The sequence below is a fragment of the Oncorhynchus masou genome, chromosome 10 (assembly GCF_036934945.1).
Source record: "Oncorhynchus masou masou isolate Uvic2021 chromosome 10, UVic_Omas_1.1, whole genome shotgun sequence".
NCBI classification, from domain to species: domain Eukaryota; kingdom Metazoa; phylum Chordata; class Actinopteri; order Salmoniformes; family Salmonidae; genus Oncorhynchus; species Oncorhynchus masou.
In genome coordinates, this window is record NC_088221.1 from 8,515,043 (window position 1) to 8,534,374 (window position 19,332).

General features: G+C 42.1%; 1 protein-coding gene across 3 annotated transcripts; it reads left to right on the forward strand.

Moving 5' to 3' along the window:
* The first annotated feature begins 1,125 nt into the window (after positions 1–1,125).
* On the forward strand, positions 1,126–18,577 carry stk17b (serine/threonine kinase 17b (apoptosis-inducing)). Of its 3 annotated transcripts, none has more exons than XM_064975753.1 (8): positions 1,126–1,414; positions 1,670–1,810; positions 13,446–13,658; positions 14,598–14,736; positions 14,998–15,124; positions 15,254–15,302; positions 15,457–15,636; positions 15,789–18,577. In XM_064975753.1, exons 2-8 carry the CDS (start codon positions 1,692–1,694, stop codon positions 16,036–16,038), a joined length of 1,077 nt encoding a protein of 358 aa, XP_064831825.1. In that variant the 5' UTR covers positions 1,126–1,414; positions 1,670–1,691; the 3' UTR covers positions 16,039–18,577. The 3 variants fall into 3 exon arrangements, with proteins under 3 accessions (XP_064831825.1, XP_064831823.1, XP_064831826.1); XM_064975754.1 differs by having other exon boundaries at positions 1,127–1,414; positions 1,703–1,810; XM_064975751.1 differs by having other exon boundaries at positions 1,126–1,810.
* Positions 18,578–19,332: the final 755 nt, after the last annotated feature.

A 19,332-nucleotide genomic window follows, 5' to 3' on the forward strand; every position in this document is an offset into this window, starting at 1 on the left:
CCAGACCACCCTCCTTGCATGAGTGAGGAAGAGCTGTTGCTAATTTTGAATTACTCACACACTGTGTGGGACCTTTTTATAGGGTAGGAAGGACACCCTTCCCCGATGCACACATCCCGATGTCCAGCCAATCATGGCTGGTGTAGTGTTTTATTTTTATTTTATTTCACCTTTATTTAACCAGGTAGGCAAGTTGAGAACAAGTTCTCATTTACAATTGCGACCTGGCCAAGATAAAGCAAAGCAGTTCGACACATACAACGACACAGAGTTACACATGGAGCAAAACAAACATACAGTCAATAATACAGTATAAACAAGTCTATATACGATGTGAGCAAATGAGGTGAGATAAGGGAGGTAAAGGCAAAAAAAGGCCATGGTGGCAAAGTAAATACAATATAGCAAGTAAAACACTGGAATGGTACATTTGCAATGGAAGAATGTGCAAAGTAGAAATAAATATAATAGGGTGCAAAGGAGCAAAATAAATAAATTAATTAAATACAGTAGGGAAAGAGGTAGTTGTTTGGGCTAAAATATAGATGGGCTATGTACAGGTGCAGTAATCTGTGAGCTGCTCTGACAGTTGGTGCTTAAGATAGTGGGGGAGATAAGTGTTTCCAGTTTCAGTGTTTTTTGTAGTTCGTTCCAGTCATTGGCAGCAGAGAACTGGAAGGAGAGGCGGCCAAAGAAAGAATTGGTTTTGGGGGTGACTAGAGAGATATACCTGCTGGAGCGTGTGCTACAGGTGGGAGATGTAATAAAGTTTAATAAAGGCATCTGACAAATACGCTGGGGGCATAGCTCACAAGTAAAATACCTCACTCATACTATAGAGAACCGGGGTTACGGTCGTAACCTAAAGTTTTTTACTTTGAATATAACCACCAGAGGGCATCAGGGGTCACAGGTTCACGTCGATGATGCCGTCTCCTTGACAACCTTTCCAAAAAATGTGTTAATACCTAACAAATTATTTAAATGAACACCCAGTCAAGTTAGAAGTATAAATTAAGTTACTACTGATGCATGGGTTAAAATATTTATTGTATTATGAAAATTGAGATGAAGTTGAAAAGACTGAGACACGTCGCGCCTGCGCGGAACGAGGCGACAAAATGTCAAAACCGTCGGAACGAGATTGGTCGCAATCTAAATTTGAAGTCGTGTTGCTCACATCAACGGGAGGAAGGATTTTATCCAGATGCTAGCTAGGCACTAAACTCGCTTATTAATGAACACAGTCAATAGGGAAAAGTTTAAGTTGTTTGTCAATCAACCCGATAAGTGACAATTCGTGATGTATAGTTAGCTGTCTATTAAAGAAAAGTAAAAGGGAGCTAGTACGGTTGTTTAGATGGATAGCTAGCTAGTGAACGGTAGCCGTTGTTCTTCGTGACCTGTCTTTCAAGTAACTAACCAGCTGTTCTACTACTAACTAGTTATTATCTACAGCTAAAGCATTTCAAACTAGCTAGCTATTAGCTAGTAACTTAGTTAACGTTACTATGTAGCTAACCAGCTAATAGTTACAACATTGGCTAACTAAATAACTTTCAGCTAACTACTATACCTGGTTTAGCACTGGCTAAACACATTAGCTACTAGCTGGCTAGATAGTCTACGGCCTTGATTCGGTTTGACAGGTGCTAATTTATTGCCACAGTGAAGTCCGGCTAACAACAACGATGTCTCGCAGGCGGATGGACGGTCGCAATGGACCGACTGGGCTATTTGGAGAAATTCAAACCCATATCAATACGGAACCGATGGACAGTGTTTATGACATCACTGGCGAGTTGGGCAGGTGAGCCAATGTTACAATGTCCCATTTTCAAACTTTCTCATTCCATCAACCCATTCTCTCAGTTCTTGTTGTGACTCCAATGCATTCCATTGGCCTTTTGCATCCTAGAGAGCTAACGTTAGTGAGCTAATACTTACTCACATCCTATCAAGGCTGGATACCATATTTAGCTATAACAACTATAAATCGAACTATTTGTTACATGCTTCGTAAACAACAGGTGTAGTATACTAACAGTGAACTGCTTACTTCCGGGCCCTTCCCAACAATGCAGAGGGAGGGAGGGGGTATTATAGGAAAATAATAAAAGAAGGAATAAATACACAAGGGGTAGCAGTACCAAGTCATTGTGCAGGGGTACGAGGTAATTGAGGTGTGTGTATATTTTGCTGCATCTTAGGGCTTGAGGCTACAGACACCCTGGTTCATATTCAGGCTGTATCACAACCGGCCGTGATTGGGAGTCCCATAGGGCGGCGCAAAATGGCCCAGCGTCGTCCAGGTTTGGCTGGTGTAGGTCGTCATTGTAAATAAGAATTTCTTCTTAACTCACTTGCCTAGTTAAATGTAAAAATATACTGTAAGTAGGTATAAAGTGACTAGGCAACAGGATAATGAACAGTAACAGCAACATGTGATGAGTCAAAAGAGTTGAGTGCAAAAAGGGGCAATGCAGATAGTCTGGGTAACCATTGGTTAGCTATTTAGCAGTCTTATGGCTTGAGGGTAGAAGCTGTTCAGGGTCCTGTTGGTTCCAGACTTGGCGCATCGCTACTGCTTGCCGTGTGGTAGCAGATAGAACAGTCTATGACTTGGGTGGCCGGAGTCTTTTGACAATTTTTTGGGCCTTCCTCTGACACCGCCTGGTATAGAGGTCATGGATGGCAGGGAGCTCGGCCCCAGTGATGCCAAGAAGTTGCTGTACCAAGCAGTGATGAAGCCAGGGAAGATGTCTCAATGGTGCAGCTGTTTACTTTTTTAAATGTGGAACCTTGATGCTTATCACACTGTAAATGCAATTGTAGTAGGCCTATCTACAAACAGATTTGTGGGTTAAGGATTTTCTCCCAATATAATTTCTGTTGTCAAATTTCAGGAAAATCCGAACTTTACATTTTTTGTTCCATATTCAAACAGGATGACCTCAGTCCTTTTGTAAGTAGATGACCTATCCTCACAAAGAGATGTGACTATAAGCGCTGTATGTGTGCCTGTATGTGTGCCTGTCCCAAACCTAACATGTGTTGCCTACCATAAAGGACCAATTACTAGGTACACCCTAGCATAAGAATGTACTCTTAAGGAGTGAAGGCGGTCCCACCGTTACTCCTTATGTTCCAAAGACCTTATGTTATTTTCAGAGGTAGACTGGCTCTGGAAGACAAAACAGCCAAATACTCCATCAAAACATGAATTGATTATTAGTTGCGACACAGTTCTAGAAGCATAAAGTCCTTTACTTTCATATCACATCAAAATATTTCACAAATATCGTTTTGTTCACAAGCTAGGTAGTTTGAGTTTGCTGCAACTGTCTGCTGCTAAGATGCTATCAAAGATGTTTTTCTTCACAGACAAGACAGTGCCCAGTTACCGTGGTAATGGCCGTCCCTTAAATAGGCAGCTGACATTTTTAAGGGCACATTGTGCTTGATTGACCATGGATCACTCCAAAAACATTTTTATTCATGAACTTTGAGCTGTTCCTTATCAGTAAAACTGAAATACTTTAATTGTTCTCTTTGATTTATTTGTATGCTTCTACATTTCTAGTTAGGAATACATCATGTACTCCTTGTAAACAAATATCAGCATCTGAACCTCTCTTGTCCTTCCATGACAGATTGACCAGGTGAATTCAGGTAAAAGCTATGATCCCTTATTGATGTCACTTGTTACATCCACTTCAATCAGTGTAGAGATGAAGGGGAGGAGACATGTTAAAATAAGGATTTTTAACCCTTGAGACGATTAAAACACAGATTGTGTATTGTGCCATTCAATGGGTGAATGGGAAAGACAAACTATTTCAGTGCCTTTAAACGGGGTATGGTAGTAGGTGCCAGGCACACCGGTCTGTGTCAATAACTGCAACGCTGCTGGGTTTTTCATGCTCAACAGTTTCCTGTGTGTATCAAGAATGGTCCACCACCTAAAGGACAACTGTGGGCTGCATTGGAGTCAACATTGGCCAGCATCCTTGTTGAACGCTTACGAGAACTTGCAGAGTCCATGCCCAACCAATTGAGGCTGTTCTTAGGGAAAAAGCGGGAGGGGGCTGCAACTTTATATTAGTAAGGTGTTCCTAATGTTTGGTATACTCAATGCATTATAACACAAATGTTTTTGTGGTAGTGCAGGCACTTTGTTGAACAGTTGTAGAACTGTTTATTTGTTTTTACTTTTCTATCTAAATTAGTGTTGTCACGATACCAACATTTAATAATGATATGATACCAGGCGAAGTGTCACTTTACTGAGTAGCCTAGCGCCCTGTTCGCCCACCCGCTTGTTCCCATTTGCTAAACGTTATGCTACACAAAAAACTGATTAACGCTTCTATTCAATACAACAAATATTTAATTGAACCTCACTCTGTTCACTGTATAATAGAATGCTGCATAGGAAAAATAGCATAATTAAATTGTTGCCAGCAGCAGAGTTAGTCACCAACCCCCTGGAAAACATGAACACAGCATAACCAGCTTAGCTATAGGGTGAGTCAAATGGTCAGAGTGGGGTGTTCTCTCATTATGTGTCTGGAAGTAGCTAGCCAATATGGGCCAGTTAGCTTGGGTGCTTGACTGCAGTTGAGGTCAGAACGTTCGGATCAACCCGACTCATCGGCCAGAGTGTCCAGTGTGCTCTCTGAATGCGAAACATTCTGAATTTACAAATGGACAATCTGACAGCACAGTTGCAGTCACCAACGCTCTGAATAACATAATAGCCTAACCAGCTCTGCTAGGGCGAGTAATGTTCAGTGAGCTGTTGTCTCTCACTTAGATGTCTGGAAGTAGCTAGCAAGTTAGCATGGGTGCTTGACTGCTGCTGTTAGTACATTCGGATGAACCCTTAAAGAGATGGGTGGGGCTAAAGCTTAAGAGGGTGTGAACAATATTGAATGGGTGTAGACAAAGAAGGGCTCTCAAAGTAGTTTCAAAACATTCAAAGACCATTTTCTCAAATGTGAGTTTACATGTTTCACTCAACGCATAATTACTTTCCACATTGTTCCTCAACAGTAGTGTATGATGTACAATTTTGTAGCTCTGAGTCGACTTTTATTCCATGTAAAAAACGCAATATCAAAGTTTGCTATGTAAGACTGATAAAACATTTTTTTTTTTATAATAATAATTATTGAAGCCGGTCATTCACATATGAGGTCCCACAGTTGACCGTGCATGTCAGAGCGAAAACCAAGCCATGAGGTCGAAGGAATTCACCGTAGAGCTCCAAGACAGGATTGTGTCGGCACAGATGTGGGGAAGGGTACCAAAAAATGTCTGCAGCATTGAAGGTCCCCAAGAACAGCATGGCCTCCATTCTTAAATGAAATAAATGTCGGAACAGCTAAGACTTCCTGGAGCTTGGCCGCCTGGCCAAACTGAGCAATTGGGGGAGAAGGGCCTTGGTCAGGGAGGTGACCAAGAACCCGATGGTCACTCTGATAGAGCTCCAGAGTTCCTATGTGGAGATGGGAGAACCTTCCAGTAGGACAACTAGCACTCCACCAATCGGGCCTTTATGGTAGAGAGGCCAGACTGAAGCCACTCCTCAGTAAAAGGCACATGACCGCTTGGAGTTTGCCAAATGGCACCTAAAGGACTCTCTGACCATGAGAAACAATATTCTCTGATCTGATGAAACCAAGATTGAACTCTTTGGCCTGAATGCCAAGCTTCACGTCTGGAGGAAACCCAGCACCATCCCTACGGTGAAGCATGTTGGTTGCAGCATCATGCTGTGGGATGTTTTTCAGCAACAGGGACTGGGAGACAAGTCCGGATCAAGCAGAAAGATGAACGGGGCAAAGTACAGAGAGATCCTTGATGGAAACCTTCTCCAGAGCGCTCAGGACCTCAGACTGGGGTGAAGGTTCACCTTCCAACAGGACAACGACCCAAGCACACAGCCAAGACAACACAGAAGTGGCTTCAAGACAAGTCTCTGAATGTCCTTGAGTGGCCCAGCCAGAGCCCGGACTTGAACCTGATCGAAAATCTCTGAAAATAGCTCTGCTGTGACGCTCCACATCCAACCTGACAGAGCTTGAGGATCTGCATAGAAGAATGGGAGAAACTCCCCAAATACAGGTGTGCCAAGCTTGTAGTGTCATACTCAAGAAGACTCTTGGCTGTAATTGCTGCCAAAGGTGCTTCAACAAGATATTGAGTAAAGGATCTGAATGCCTATGTAAACATGATATTTCAGTTTTGATTTTTAATACATTTGCTAAAATGATAACTGTTTATGCTTTGTTACTATGGGGTGTTGTCAATTAGGCTAACGTAACAAAGTGGAAAAGGTCAAGGGGTTTGAATACTTTTCGAATACATTGTACATGCATGTAAGGAGCCACATAAAGATTTGTATTTTTTATACAGTTGAATATTTGAATCCTACATTTGAGGCACATCTCATGAGTAGCAGACCCTTTTCCTTTCTTCCTGTGCCAATCAAATTAGCTTAGACCTACTGTCAAGTCACCAGGTTGTTTGTTACTTGGCCAATTTTTTTTTTACCTTTATTTATCTAGGCAAGTCAGTTAAGAAATTCTTATTTTCAATGACGGCCTAGGAACAGTGGGTTAACTGCCTCGTTCAGGGTCAGAACAACAGATTTTTACCTTGTCAGCTCGGGGATTCGATCTTGCAACCTTTCGGTTGTTAGTCCAACACTCTAGCTTAGACCTATTATAACAAATGGCTGTGAGAATCTCCAGAAAATCGTGACTGTACAAAAATACGTTATGTGGCTTACTGAAAGATTCAATGGGATGGAGGACTTCGCTGTTCAAATCTTCATTTTCTTAGGTTTCCTTGAATGCTGTGGAATAACGGGAATGGAAGAATTCCTGGAAAAGGTAATACCACAACTTCTGGGCCAGGAGAACTTTACACAGGCTCCCATAACGAACGAGCACATCCAACAGGTGACCCGAGAGGGGACACGATCAGTAAACCAAGGGGCATCATCGCCAAGTTCCTTAACTATAGGACCAAAGATAATGTTCTGACTGGCCATCAAAGCCAAAAAGTCAGGAGTCAGACCTTTTGATGTATGGGGCCATCGGATCTATATCAACGCCGACATGAGCAGAGCCCTCTACATGAAAAAGCTATAAAGAAAAGGCTATGGGGAAAATGAGTCCAGGGGCTGAATAATTTTGCACGCCCAATTTTTCAGTTTTTGATTTGTTAAAAAAGTTTGAAATATCTAATAAATGTCGTTCCACTTCATGATTGTGTCCCACTTGTTGTTGATTCTTCACAAAAAAATACAGTTTTATATCTTTATGTTTGAAGCCTGAAATGTGGCAAAAGGTCGCAAAGTTCAAGGGGGCCGAATACTTTCGCAAGGCACTGTAAGTAGTAGAAGGGCCCATACTGAAGAGCTCAGTGACTTTCAACGTGACACAATAGGATGCCACCTTTCCAACAAGTCAGTTTGTACAATCTCTGCCCCGCAAGGAACTATTTCTGGGAACTTTGAATTGTCAAGAGGTGTAAAACAAGGTTGCCTATGTCACCATACCTATGATGGCCATTCAATTGTTTGCTTTAAAAATCAGATCTAATGATAACATCAAGGGGCAAAAAATTAAGGGTTTAGAGACTAGTATCAATGTACGCCGATGCTTAAAGTTTTCTCTTGGTTTAAACCTTGAAGGGCCTCATTGAGGACTTGGATAATTTCTTGAGTTTCTCTGGACTAAAACCTGACTATGTTAAGTGTATTACAGATTGGCCTCTAAAAGATCAACTTTAAATTGTCATGTGGTCTCCCGATTTTTTTTAAATGGGCAGATGGTGAAGTCGATATACTTAATGTTCATATCCCTTGAAAAGTTCAGCGATCTTGCAACTTTGATCGAATATACTGAACAAAAATATAAATGCAACATGCAACAATTTCAACAATTTTACTGAGGTTATAAGAAAAGCGGTCAATTGAATTAAATAAATTAGGCCCTAATCTATGGATTTCACATGACTGGGCAGGGGAGCAGCCAGGCCCAGCCAATTAGAATACATTTTTTTTCTCACAAAAGGGTTTTATTACAGAGACAAGTACTCCTCAGTTTCATCAGCTGTCTGGGTGGCTTGTCTTGATCCCTCGGGTGAAAAAGCTGGATGTGGATGTCCTGGGCTGGTGTGGTTACACGTGGTCTGCGGTTCTGAGGCCGGTTGGACGTACTGCCAAATTCTCTAAATCAACATTGGAGGCGCCTTATGATAGATAATTTAACATTCAATTCTCTGGGAACAGCTCTGGTGGACATTCCTGCAGTCAGCATGCCAATTGCACGATCCCTCAACTTGAGGCATTGGTGGCGTTGTGACAAAACTGCACACCTATGTTAACTCATCACGGCTTTGCCACAAAATAAATTAAATAATTAGTCTAAGTAAATGCCTATTCCAATTTTATCTGCCACCCATTGAAAAATCTAATGGCTCAATGACTAGTATAAATCCCAAAATTTATCCATGTCTTACAGTAAAAATATTTGACAGCAATACCGTATAAGGTTTTTAATGTCCCAATACCTTGGCATCGGGTCTGAACTGACATATGAAACAATTCACGTAATCAATCTGTTCTTTTCCATTTAAGCTATTATATAAATTACTTAATACAAAAGGAGTGCTCAATATATGGGACATTGAACAGTCAGCCTTGTGCAGATTGCCACGAGGAAACAGAATCATTAGAACATTTTATGGTACTGTCCATTGGTGGCTCGCTTTTGAAGTCAAGTCTAGGAATGGTTGTTATATCAGGATTCAGATGGACCTGCAAACTGTATTGTTAGGGGTTCTGAAAAACCACAATGGGTCAATTGGAAATATCATTATACTCTTGGGTGAAGTATTTATTTTTAGGGTATATTTGTAGAAATAGTACAAATAGGTAGGTTCAGGACTCTTCTATGAGTCCTACAGTAAAATGTAGGAATGTATTGCAAAAGAAAATAGCAAAATTGCATTATACTGGGAAAGATGGGTTAATCTGTGGACATCGGTGGGTTGGAGTTAAGATCAGAATGACTGGATTGGTGTGGGTTAAAATCCAGCATTTGGAGAAAGAGGAATTTATGTATCATTTAATTACAGGCAACTTAGATGTGAGTGACATAGCTGTAAGTCGAAGTATTGTAGTCCGACGCGAGCGTCAATGAATGGCCTAGGGTACATCCCATCCCTGGTGTCTCATCTCACTAGTGCAATGCAGGACGAAGGAAGCAAGGACGTTTGGAAACTAGACTTGAGCTCAGCCACAGAGAAAGAGGAAATAGACTAAAACGGTCTTCTTCCTGTTTGTGTGTGTACAGGTTGGCAATTTGAGTTTTCCCTAGATTGCGAAATTGTCAATTCAATGTTAATTTACAGTACAAACTAGGTTTGGGCAGTATGCAGATTTTCATATCGTTATACCGTCCTTCTCTCATCCCGGGATTTACGGTATTACCATTTTAGTACACAAGGAGGTGCCCAAAAAACACAAAGCCCTTTGGGCATCTATTACCAGAATGCTAACAAAATTAATAGAGAATTTCCATAAAGGCTGTTAGCTAAATATGCTAGTGAGCACAAACGAAAATAAACTAATTGCAATGACAGGCAGTTATACATATCAGTATTAGCTACTGGATATAATTTGTGGTTAGTTTGGACATATACAAGCAAATGTGAACGAGAGACATTGTGCGAATGAACAAAATTTTGACACATGCTTGTGTGAAGGAAGAATAGTACTGGCTCTGGAGCAGCATGTGTACCCGTTTTACTTAGAAGAGTGGAGAGGAGCAGACAGGCCGAGAACAGAAAAGATAAAAACGCAAGGATATCAAGCAGTGGCAGCTGTACAGAACTCATTTTCAAACATTTACAGAAAGCGAACACTATATGATTCCCTGTCACCTTATTCATTCAGCCACTTGCTTAGATAACGCAAGCAGTAATTTTTACTTGCTAATTAATGCAGAATTCTGTGTTTTTGACACAGGAGAAAACAGATCTAAAATGCCTCTTGTAATTTCTGCTCGGTATCAACCTTCATTTTGTGCTTTAGTTGCACTTCACGTGGATGAGAATTCACAAACAGCCATTCTATCAGTAGACAGTGCCATTTAAAATGAAAGATTAACTTAAAGAAACCTTTGAATAAGTAGGTGTGTCCAAACGTTGGACTGGTACTGTACCTAATGTTGCTGCTACAGTCTAATGACCAAAAAGAGCTTCTGGGTATCAGAACAGCTATTACTCACCTCGAACTGGATGAAGATTATTTTTTTCTATAATGAGTCCGACGTGAAGGATATACTCTTTCTCCAAGACCAAGCCAAAATCCCTATCATTCGATTGAAGAAAAGAGAGGTACACGTGGTGGTGATCGGAGTGCCTTGTGAGAATTTTTCAGCAAGTGGGTAACCCGCCTCAATCATTTTATTCTATTGGCCAATGTGCCAATGGATGAGCTCCGTTCGAGACTGTCCTACCAATAATATATTATGTTTCACCGAGTCGTGGCTGAATGACGACATGGATAATATACAGTCGGCGGGACAAATTCTGCATCTGGTAAGATGGGTGATGGGATGTGTCTATTTGTCAATAACAGCTGCTGCACGATATTTAATATTAAGGAAGTCTCTAGGTATTGCTCACCTGAAGTAGAGTACCTCATGATAAGCTGTAGACCACCCTATCTACCAGGATAGTTTTCATCTATATTTTTCGTAGCTGTCTATTTATCACTACATACCGATGCTGGTACTAAGATCTCACTCAATGAGCTGTTTAATGCCATAAGCAAACAAGAAAATGCTCATCCATAAGCGGTGCTCCTTGTGGTCGGGGACTTTAATGCAGTCAAACTTAAATCTGTTTGACCAGAATGTCACATGTGCAACCAGAGTGAAAAAAAACTCTAGACCACCTTTACTCCACACACAGAGACTCATACAATCTCTCCCTCGCCCTCCATTTGGCAAATCTGACCATAAGTCTATCCTCCTGATTCCTACTTGCAAGCAAAAACTGAAGCAGGAAGTACCAGTGACTCGCTCAATACAGAAGATGTCAGATGCGGATGCTATGCTACAGGTCTGTTTTGCTAGCACAGACTGGAATATGTTCTGGAATTCAGAACAAATTTAAACCCAGCCACTAGCTGCCCAGTGACACGAGCCTTCCAGATGGGCTAAATGTTTTTTATGCTGGTTTCGAGGCAAGCAACCCTGAAGCATGCATATGAGAGCACCAGTTGTCCCAGACGACTGATCACGCTCGCCGTAGCCAATGTGAGTAAGATCTTCAAACAGGTCAACATTCACTAGGCTGCGGGGCCAGACTGATTACCAGGATGTGTACCTAAAGCATGCGCGGACCATTTGGCAAGTGACTTCACTGACATTTTCAACCTCTCCCTGACCGAGTCTGTAATACCTACATGTTTCAAGGAGACCACGATAGTCCCTGTGCCCAAGAAAGCAAACATAACCTGCCTAAATGACTACAGCCCCGTAGCACTCGTTGGTAGCCATGACTTGCTTTGAAAGCTGGTCATGTCTCACCAATACCATCATCCCGGAAACCCTAGACCCACTCCAATTCACGTACTGCCCCAACAGATCCACAGATGATGCAATCTCTATTGCACTCCACACTGCCCTTTCCCACCTGGACAAAAGGAACACCTATATGAGAATGCTATTCATTGACTACAGCTCAGCGTTCAATACCATACTGCCCACAAAGCTCATCCCTAAGCTAAGCACCCTTGGTCTAAACACTTCCCTCCACAACTGGATCCTGGACTTCGTGACGGGCCGCCCCCAGGTGGTAAGGGTAAGCAACAATACATTTACCGTGCTGATTCTCAATACGAGGGCCCCTCGGGTGCGTGCTTAGTCCCCTCCTGTACTCCCTGTTCACCCACGACTGCATTGCCAGGCACGACTCCAACACCATCATGACGTTTGCTGGTGACACAACAGTAGTAGGCCTGATCAACGACAACTATGAGACAGCCTATAGTTGGCCTGGGCATCTCCAGTCCTCGGGGGCCTGATTGGGGTCACTTTTTTGCCCCAGCTAACACACCTGCCTCCAATAATCACCTAATCATGATCTTCAGTTAACAATGCATTTAGTTTAAATTAGGTGTGTTTGCTAGGGATGGGGGAAAAGTTGCCAATCAGGCCCCGAGGACTGGAATTTCCCAGGCCTGGCCTATTGGGAGGTCAGCAGTGACGACAACAACCTCTACATCAATGTGAGCAAGACAAAGTAGCTGAAAAATCTACCAGCCACTCAGATTTTTTTTGCCAGCAGGAATTACAGCAAAACACCAAAAAGGCAGATGAGCATGCTTTGTAATGTTTCTAAAACAATACATGTATTACTAGGAATAAGTAATGTGGTATATTGTTTAATTTCATTTTTTATGACCAGAGTCTTTTAACCAAACTGAGACCATTTTCACCTGCCCCTTTACGCACAGGAGATTAAGTAGTAATGCAACTCGAGTTATGTTTGTGCCTGTGAGATTGCGTCTGGCTAGTACTGTAGCATTGTCTTTTCCCTAGCAGTTGAAATGCAAACATTGAAAAACAACCTAACTTGTGAACAAAACAATGTAAAGAGCCAAGAAACACAAGGGCAATGTCTCACTTCAGTAGACTTTCGTTTCAAGTAAATTAGACTAACTTTTATGCCTGTGCTCAGCACTTCTAAAAATGAATCTTTCACTTAGCTCTTCATGTGCGTACATCCCCCAGCCAGGCAGTGTTGCAAAGCAAGGTGCAATGGTCTATATAGGATTCGACTATTTGAGCAATTAATTTAACAACTATGAAACAAATACTTTGAAAACAGCTATTGCAGTAGTTATTTCACTGCAAATGCTAAGGTGGCAGGTGAAATTGATTTTGGCATTGGCGGGTAAGATGTCTATCTGCATGTGGCAGGTGTTCATTTTAGACCCTGATTACCACAACTTGTTATAGTAGGGTGTGGGTATGGAGTGGCCTCATTTGAAACCTTTTCACACTACTAAACCAAGCTATAGGCTTGCTGAGCTGGCCGGGTTATGCATCCACCTAGTTGCTGTAACGGTGCTTGGCAAGACAATGTGAGAAAAAAATATCAAAGCCGGCACAGTACGGTTTGGTTGGCAGTGCACCGTGGTTGTCCAACTGTAGTTGAATGCACTAACTATAAGTCACTCTGGATAAATAATAATATATTCAGACACATTTATCCAAAGCAAAATGTAATGTTTGTCTAAATGTAAATATTAACTGATGTCATATTGTAACAAAGTTGTCTCCTTCAGCGTAGACTAAAATGACCCAGATAGTGTGTGATGAATGATTCGGCCCTCCCTTCGTCCTCTGTGCCAGGGGGAAATTTGCGGTGGTGAAGCGGTGCGTGGAGAGGTCCACAGGGAAGGTGTTTGCCGCCAAGTTCCTTCGGAAGCGGCGGAGAGGCCGAGACTGCCGGGCCGAGGTGGTGCACGAGATGGGTGTGCTGGAGGCGGCCCGCAACAACCCTCGCGTGGTTAACCTGCACGCTGCCTATGAGACAGACCACGACATCATCCTGCTGCTGGAATAGTGAGTTATGGACAACTTTTAGATTGCACTCAATGCTATCAGTTCAATCAGTAGCAATTTTAAAGGTTTGTTCACACATCCACCCCATACTGCCATCAGCTTCCTCCATTACATCTGTCAAGTCCTTAACCCATCTTTCAAATCCGCTACTTATGTAAGTTTCAATTTTTTTTGAATGTAAACCTATGTACTGTACAGAGGCTATTTAAGAAAGTTTCTCATATCTGAGACCGTATGTGTGATTATGCCTTGAACTTCATTGGAATCGGTACTCCTTTACACTGCATCCAACAAAACAGAAAGTAGAATGAAGAATGCAGATGGGCTGCAATCCACATTCTGTGCTTAAAGGGACACTTCTTGATTTTGCCAATGAGGCCCGTTATCTACTTCCCTAGAGTCCGATGAACTCGTTGATACTATTATTTCTCTGCGTGCAGTTTGAAGAAAGTTGCTAATTAGTGCGATAGTGCAAGGACTGGAACAGATACCCATAACAGATACCCATCATGCGCTAATGTTAGTTAGCATTGGCTCGCAAATCTACCTCTATTTCTTAATACCGGAGACAGACATAAAAATAATATCTACAAGTTCATCTGACACTGGGGAAGTAGATAAAGGGAAACCCCACCCTTAGCACTCTCGTGTATTCTGAGAGTCAATAGACATGTTTCCACCCTCCCTGTTTGTTTCATTGAGTTGAGAAAAGCCTTTCTAATCCTGCCCTGAAAGCAAAGTGCCTTTAGAACTGAAAGGGGAAGGCTATTCCATTGGAAATACCCAATTATCTGTTGCCTGACCTGAAATTATATGAAACAAGTTTATACACTCAGTTGAGTCTCAACCACCTAGGTTTTATGGATGCAATCATGCAACAAAGTTTTATGGTTTGTGTTAGACACTGACACTCTCTCTCTCTCTCTCTCTGTGTGACAGTGCGGCGGGGGGTGAGATCTTTGACCACTGTGACTGTGATGAGCTGCTCCCAGAGGGCCAAATCACACGGCTGATCAGACAGACGCTGGAGGGCGTCCACCTCCTCCACCAGACCAGCGTGGTGCACCTGGACCTCAAGGTCTATCCCTCCACACCTCTTAATACATATAAGCAGAAGTGCACTGCGCACATACAAACATATGTACATACACCTAAAATACACCTCTCAACCCCATTTGCTCTCTTATTCATCTTTACATCACCACTTGCATATCTTCGCTGCAAACACAATCTCATGCAGGAAGGATTGTGAATGACTGGACCTGCTGTATACAGCTGTATTATGACAGCTTTGTTACCCTTTTGGACTACTCACCCAATCCCTCCCTCTTTCTTTCAGCCCCAGAACATCCTTCTAACCAGCTTGGCACCGCTGGGGGACATAAAGATTGTGGACTTTGGCCTGGCACGCAAACTGGGCATGGTCGGAGAACTCAGAGAGATCTTGGGCACGCCCGAGTACGTGGGTAAGGCAACGTCCATGTAACATGCCTCCAACGTTCCTTCAACCAGCTGCAATTAAGTCTGACATTCTACAATAACAATGTTGTGATGTAATCATATGGCCTCTCTCGTTCTCCCTTTTCTCACCTTAGCTCCAGAGATCCTGAACTATGAGCCTATTACAACAGCAACTGACTTGTGGTGAGTCATCAATATAAACACAATGACTGTGGATTTATGTCTGTGCCTGCCTAAGGCACTTGTGTGAAGTATGTATGTTTGCAGGTCAACACGTGTGCACCCTCTGACACATTTGTACTAACTGTATTCTGGGTGTGTGTTATGTGTTCTTCAGGAGTGTGGGGGTGATTGCCTACATGCTGGTGACGGGTGAGTCTCCATTTGCAGGGGATGACAAGCAGGAGACGTACCTGAACGTGTCCCAGGTCAATGTGGACTATAGCCAAGAGGCCTTCTCCAGGGTGTCGGAGCTCGCTGTCGACTTCATCCGCAAGCTGCTGGTCAAAACTCCAGAGTAAGTGGGACTATCACCAGCCAGTAAAGGTTCAGGGAATTCTAATGGTTAAATCACTGCTACTGACAGGAATCATTGGAGCAAATGCTTTTGTGCTTTTCATTTCTAATAATTGGTTTTGACCTTGGTCCGTCTTCACCCTCTCCACACAGGGACCGGCCCAGTGCAGCCGACTGCATGACCCACCCCTGGCTGTGGCAGCAGCATCAATACCCAAGTATCGAGCTTGTCCTACCACGAACCCCCCGTGAGAGGAGCAGCGGTACCAAGTGGGCTGCCCCAGCAGAGGACCCAGAGGACAAGGAGAACTTCACCTTGGACTCACCCCACACCCAGGCCAAGAGGTTTCGCTTTGAGGAGGAGACACCTGCCACCACCAACGGTGGAGACGGGGACTTCTGAGGGGGAAAGAGCGACGCAAGCGCACCCCTCCCACAAGCTCCTATTTTGCTTTTATTGGTTTTATGCAGCAAGGAACCTGCCGGAAAGTGTCACCTACCCAAGAGCGCTTCTGTTCTGTTCTACTGCTCGCCAGTATCCAAGAGTGTCCAGCCAAACCAAAGATAGCCAGCTTCCTTTGTGATCTAACGTCAATTCGTCGCTGTTTCTGTGTAGTTTGTGTTTCTAAATAATGCATTGATTTAAGATTAGCATTCTATTTTATTGTGAGCTGATTTGGTCATTTCTAGTGTCTTTGTTTTGTCAGGTATATTTTGTCCCTGAATTTAAAGAATGAGGCCAAATATAGCTCAAGGGAAATCTATGCAATACTGTTTTGCCGCAAGTAACTTTTAATGGAGACATTTAAATAGTCAACAAATTATTACTTGACCATTTTTGCCAGGCCAGTAAGTGGTCGTCAGTGTTTTAAGTATTTTGTGCTAAAATCATTCGACAGAACACTGAACTGTGCAGATATGGGCTAAATCAGACTATTTGAGGAAGTGAAAGTAAAGTAAGTGTGAGGACGATGTCCTTGTTTGCCTGACCCAAGCTGTACATTACCTCCCTACTGTCAACAAGCTTCAGGCCATGGCTTGCACACATTATATTCTGTGACATTCCCTTATCTTGCTCTCCAGCACGCCACATCTCAAAGCATAGTATGATGTCATCTTAGACAGGTTGTCTATGCACAGTACCAAGCCCTGGCCTGCATAATTAGTAAGCCAACAAGTCACACTGGTGTCTGTCTATAACATTTACTGTTAACCCCAACTCTTCCTCTGATTTACAATTCCACAGTAATAGAGATTTAAAAGGGTTCTGTAAAAAGGTGACTCATGGACAGTAAACACCACACCCATGCTTTACTCAAATGTCTTTCTTCAAATGTTTTCAGTTCCTCTTGAGTCATTTGCTTAGGGGAACTGTGACGGAAGCATTTAACTATTTATCATCTGGGTATTTAATTTGCTTACTCAACTGGAAAAAGTTGTTTTGCATTACATATTATTTTTGTGTAACTTGAACACAATGTATTTACTGAAGTAATTTAATCTGCATTCCTTTAATTGGTATTAAAAAGCTACTGTGTTTTTTTTTTTTATGGCTAGGAAGCCTTAAGTTTAATGGGAGTCGGGTAGATTTGGGAATCATAACAGATTATCTGTGTATGAAGGTGAGTTTATTCAGTCTTACTCCTCTGTTCATTCCATTTCCTCGTCTCAGGGCAAATTACCGTTCACTTTGGTCGTAACTACCGTGTGCCTCTTTATATTTGCTCTTTAAATACGTTTTATATTCTAATCTGATTCTCAATATATTTATATAATGGGATGGTGTTTTGTTTATATTTAGATGTACATATGTGTGTGCTTTATTTAACTGGATTCAGATGGGTTTATTAAGAAGATACGGGTTGTATGGGATAGTAGTGATGGCACCGCTTAACAAAAAGCTGTTTTGGTAAGGTGACATGAAATTGAAATATGCTTTGGTGGTGAATGGGACTTGCATGAAAGGTTTGGAAAAGTGATTAGAGATGGATTTAAAAGAGAAAAGATGGTTATGAGGATAGGGTATAACATTGAGATGGTTACAGAGGACAAGAAAACATTGATTACGGAAGTGATGTATGTAAAGGTTTCGACTGAGATATTTGTACAGTTTTACCAGCAGAGCACTTCCATGTAGAAAATGAAAGTGCTCTTTTGTTGAGCATGCGTTCCCCATCCATTTGTGAATTTATGAAAGAATAACCCACCCTGAAGAATTTTTGTGAACCCTAACTGCCAGCAGACCTCAGCTGAACATGTCACTTTGTTCAAGGAGGTGCAAAGACTACATATCCTTTGTTTGTTGTGGTCCTCAAGGTTTCCCAGAGATGTCACTGCCCTGGCACACACAATAGCCTTTGTCTTCGAGAGGGCTGTCTCCAGTCACGGCCATGCTCTCATTGTATGCTGTCATCCTAAAGGAGAACTGGAACACCAATATGTCATTAGTGAGTGGTTCAGTAGTCAGTACTGTCCTCCGTTCAAAGACAGACACTTAAATGAAAACCAGACGTTTGAGGCACTGTTGGCACAAAGTGGACTTGTACAACTTGATTATATTTGTAAGAGCTCCACTGCTGATTTCATCTTGTATGGCTGTCTGAATTTACTTTTACATACAGACACTAGTCAAGTGACCTGTGTGTTCTCTGGGGACAAAGGTGACCAGTTTGCACTCTTCACATTCCTGTGGTGAGATCTTCTCCCACTTTACCAGGGTAATACTGAAGGAAACATCTGAGTCAAACTCATATCAGTTAGAAGCACAAGCAATAACCTTCTGAGCGATGTTTATTTCACATTTGATAGATTTGTAGGTATATTCCATTTGTTTTTATAATGGATAATTTCAAATCCCCATTTGTATCTTCTGATCAATATCAATCTAATATTTAGGTGTCATCAGCAAACAAGAATGCTCATTAAAGATGATAGAAAACCTACATGGTGGATGGAGTCTTGTCTACCTTTTTTTCTACATCAGTGGGTTCCCTCTCAGGTGCGAAGACCACAAGAAACATTTGTGGACAACATCTGCAGAGAATGGTCTTTAAACAGAGAAACTACCGGCGGCCATGAACAACAGAACTAAGGCATGCCATCATCTGGGGCATTGTGCTTCCAAAAGCAAGTAAGAAATTATCTCCATTGTTCTGCCATCTACTGATAAGGAAATATTGCCTCCTAGTGCTGATGGCCGTGTGTCCCATGTTTTTTTTTTTTATATATATAGAAAAAAAGCTAAATCATCTTAAAGTAATATCAAAACAAATAAGGAGTTGATTGCAGTTGATTTGGCAATGACATTGACACACATGCCCCTATCACTCCCATTGACTTTCAGGATGAGGAACCATCAAACATCAAGTTGTAAAATCCTGAACTTCCCCTCTAAGCTCCACTTAAAACTTATCCATTTTCACTTATCCATGGTGTATGCACAAGTTGTAAGGACTTAGCTAGTACAGGTGTTTAATGACCGTATGTTAACTTATCAATTACAACATCGATTATAAAGTATGTGGACACCTTCAAAATAGTGGATTTGGCTATGTCAGCCACACGTTGCTGTGCTGACAGGTGTGTAACATCGACAAAAACATTGGCAGTATAATGGCCTTACTGAAGAGCTCAATGATGTTCAATGTGACATAGTATGCCACCTTTTTAACAAGTTAGTTTGTCAAATTTCTGCCCT

What these genes read in the sequence shown, in the direction of transcription:
- stk17b (XM_064975751.1), top strand. Translation starts at nt 1,692, where the DNA reads ATGTCTCGCAGGCGGATGGACGGTCGCAATGGACCGACTGGGCTATTT. An exon ending in ATCACTGGCGAGTTGGGCAG is followed by an intron (nt 1,811 to 13,445) that starts GTGAGCCAATGT and finishes CCTCTGTGCCAG; the next exon opens with GGGGAAATTTGCGGTGGTGA. An exon ending in GGGCACGCCCGAGTACGTGG is followed by an intron (nt 15,125 to 15,253) that starts GTAAGGCAACGT and finishes TTCTCACCTTAG; the next exon opens with CTCCAGAGATCCTGAACTAT.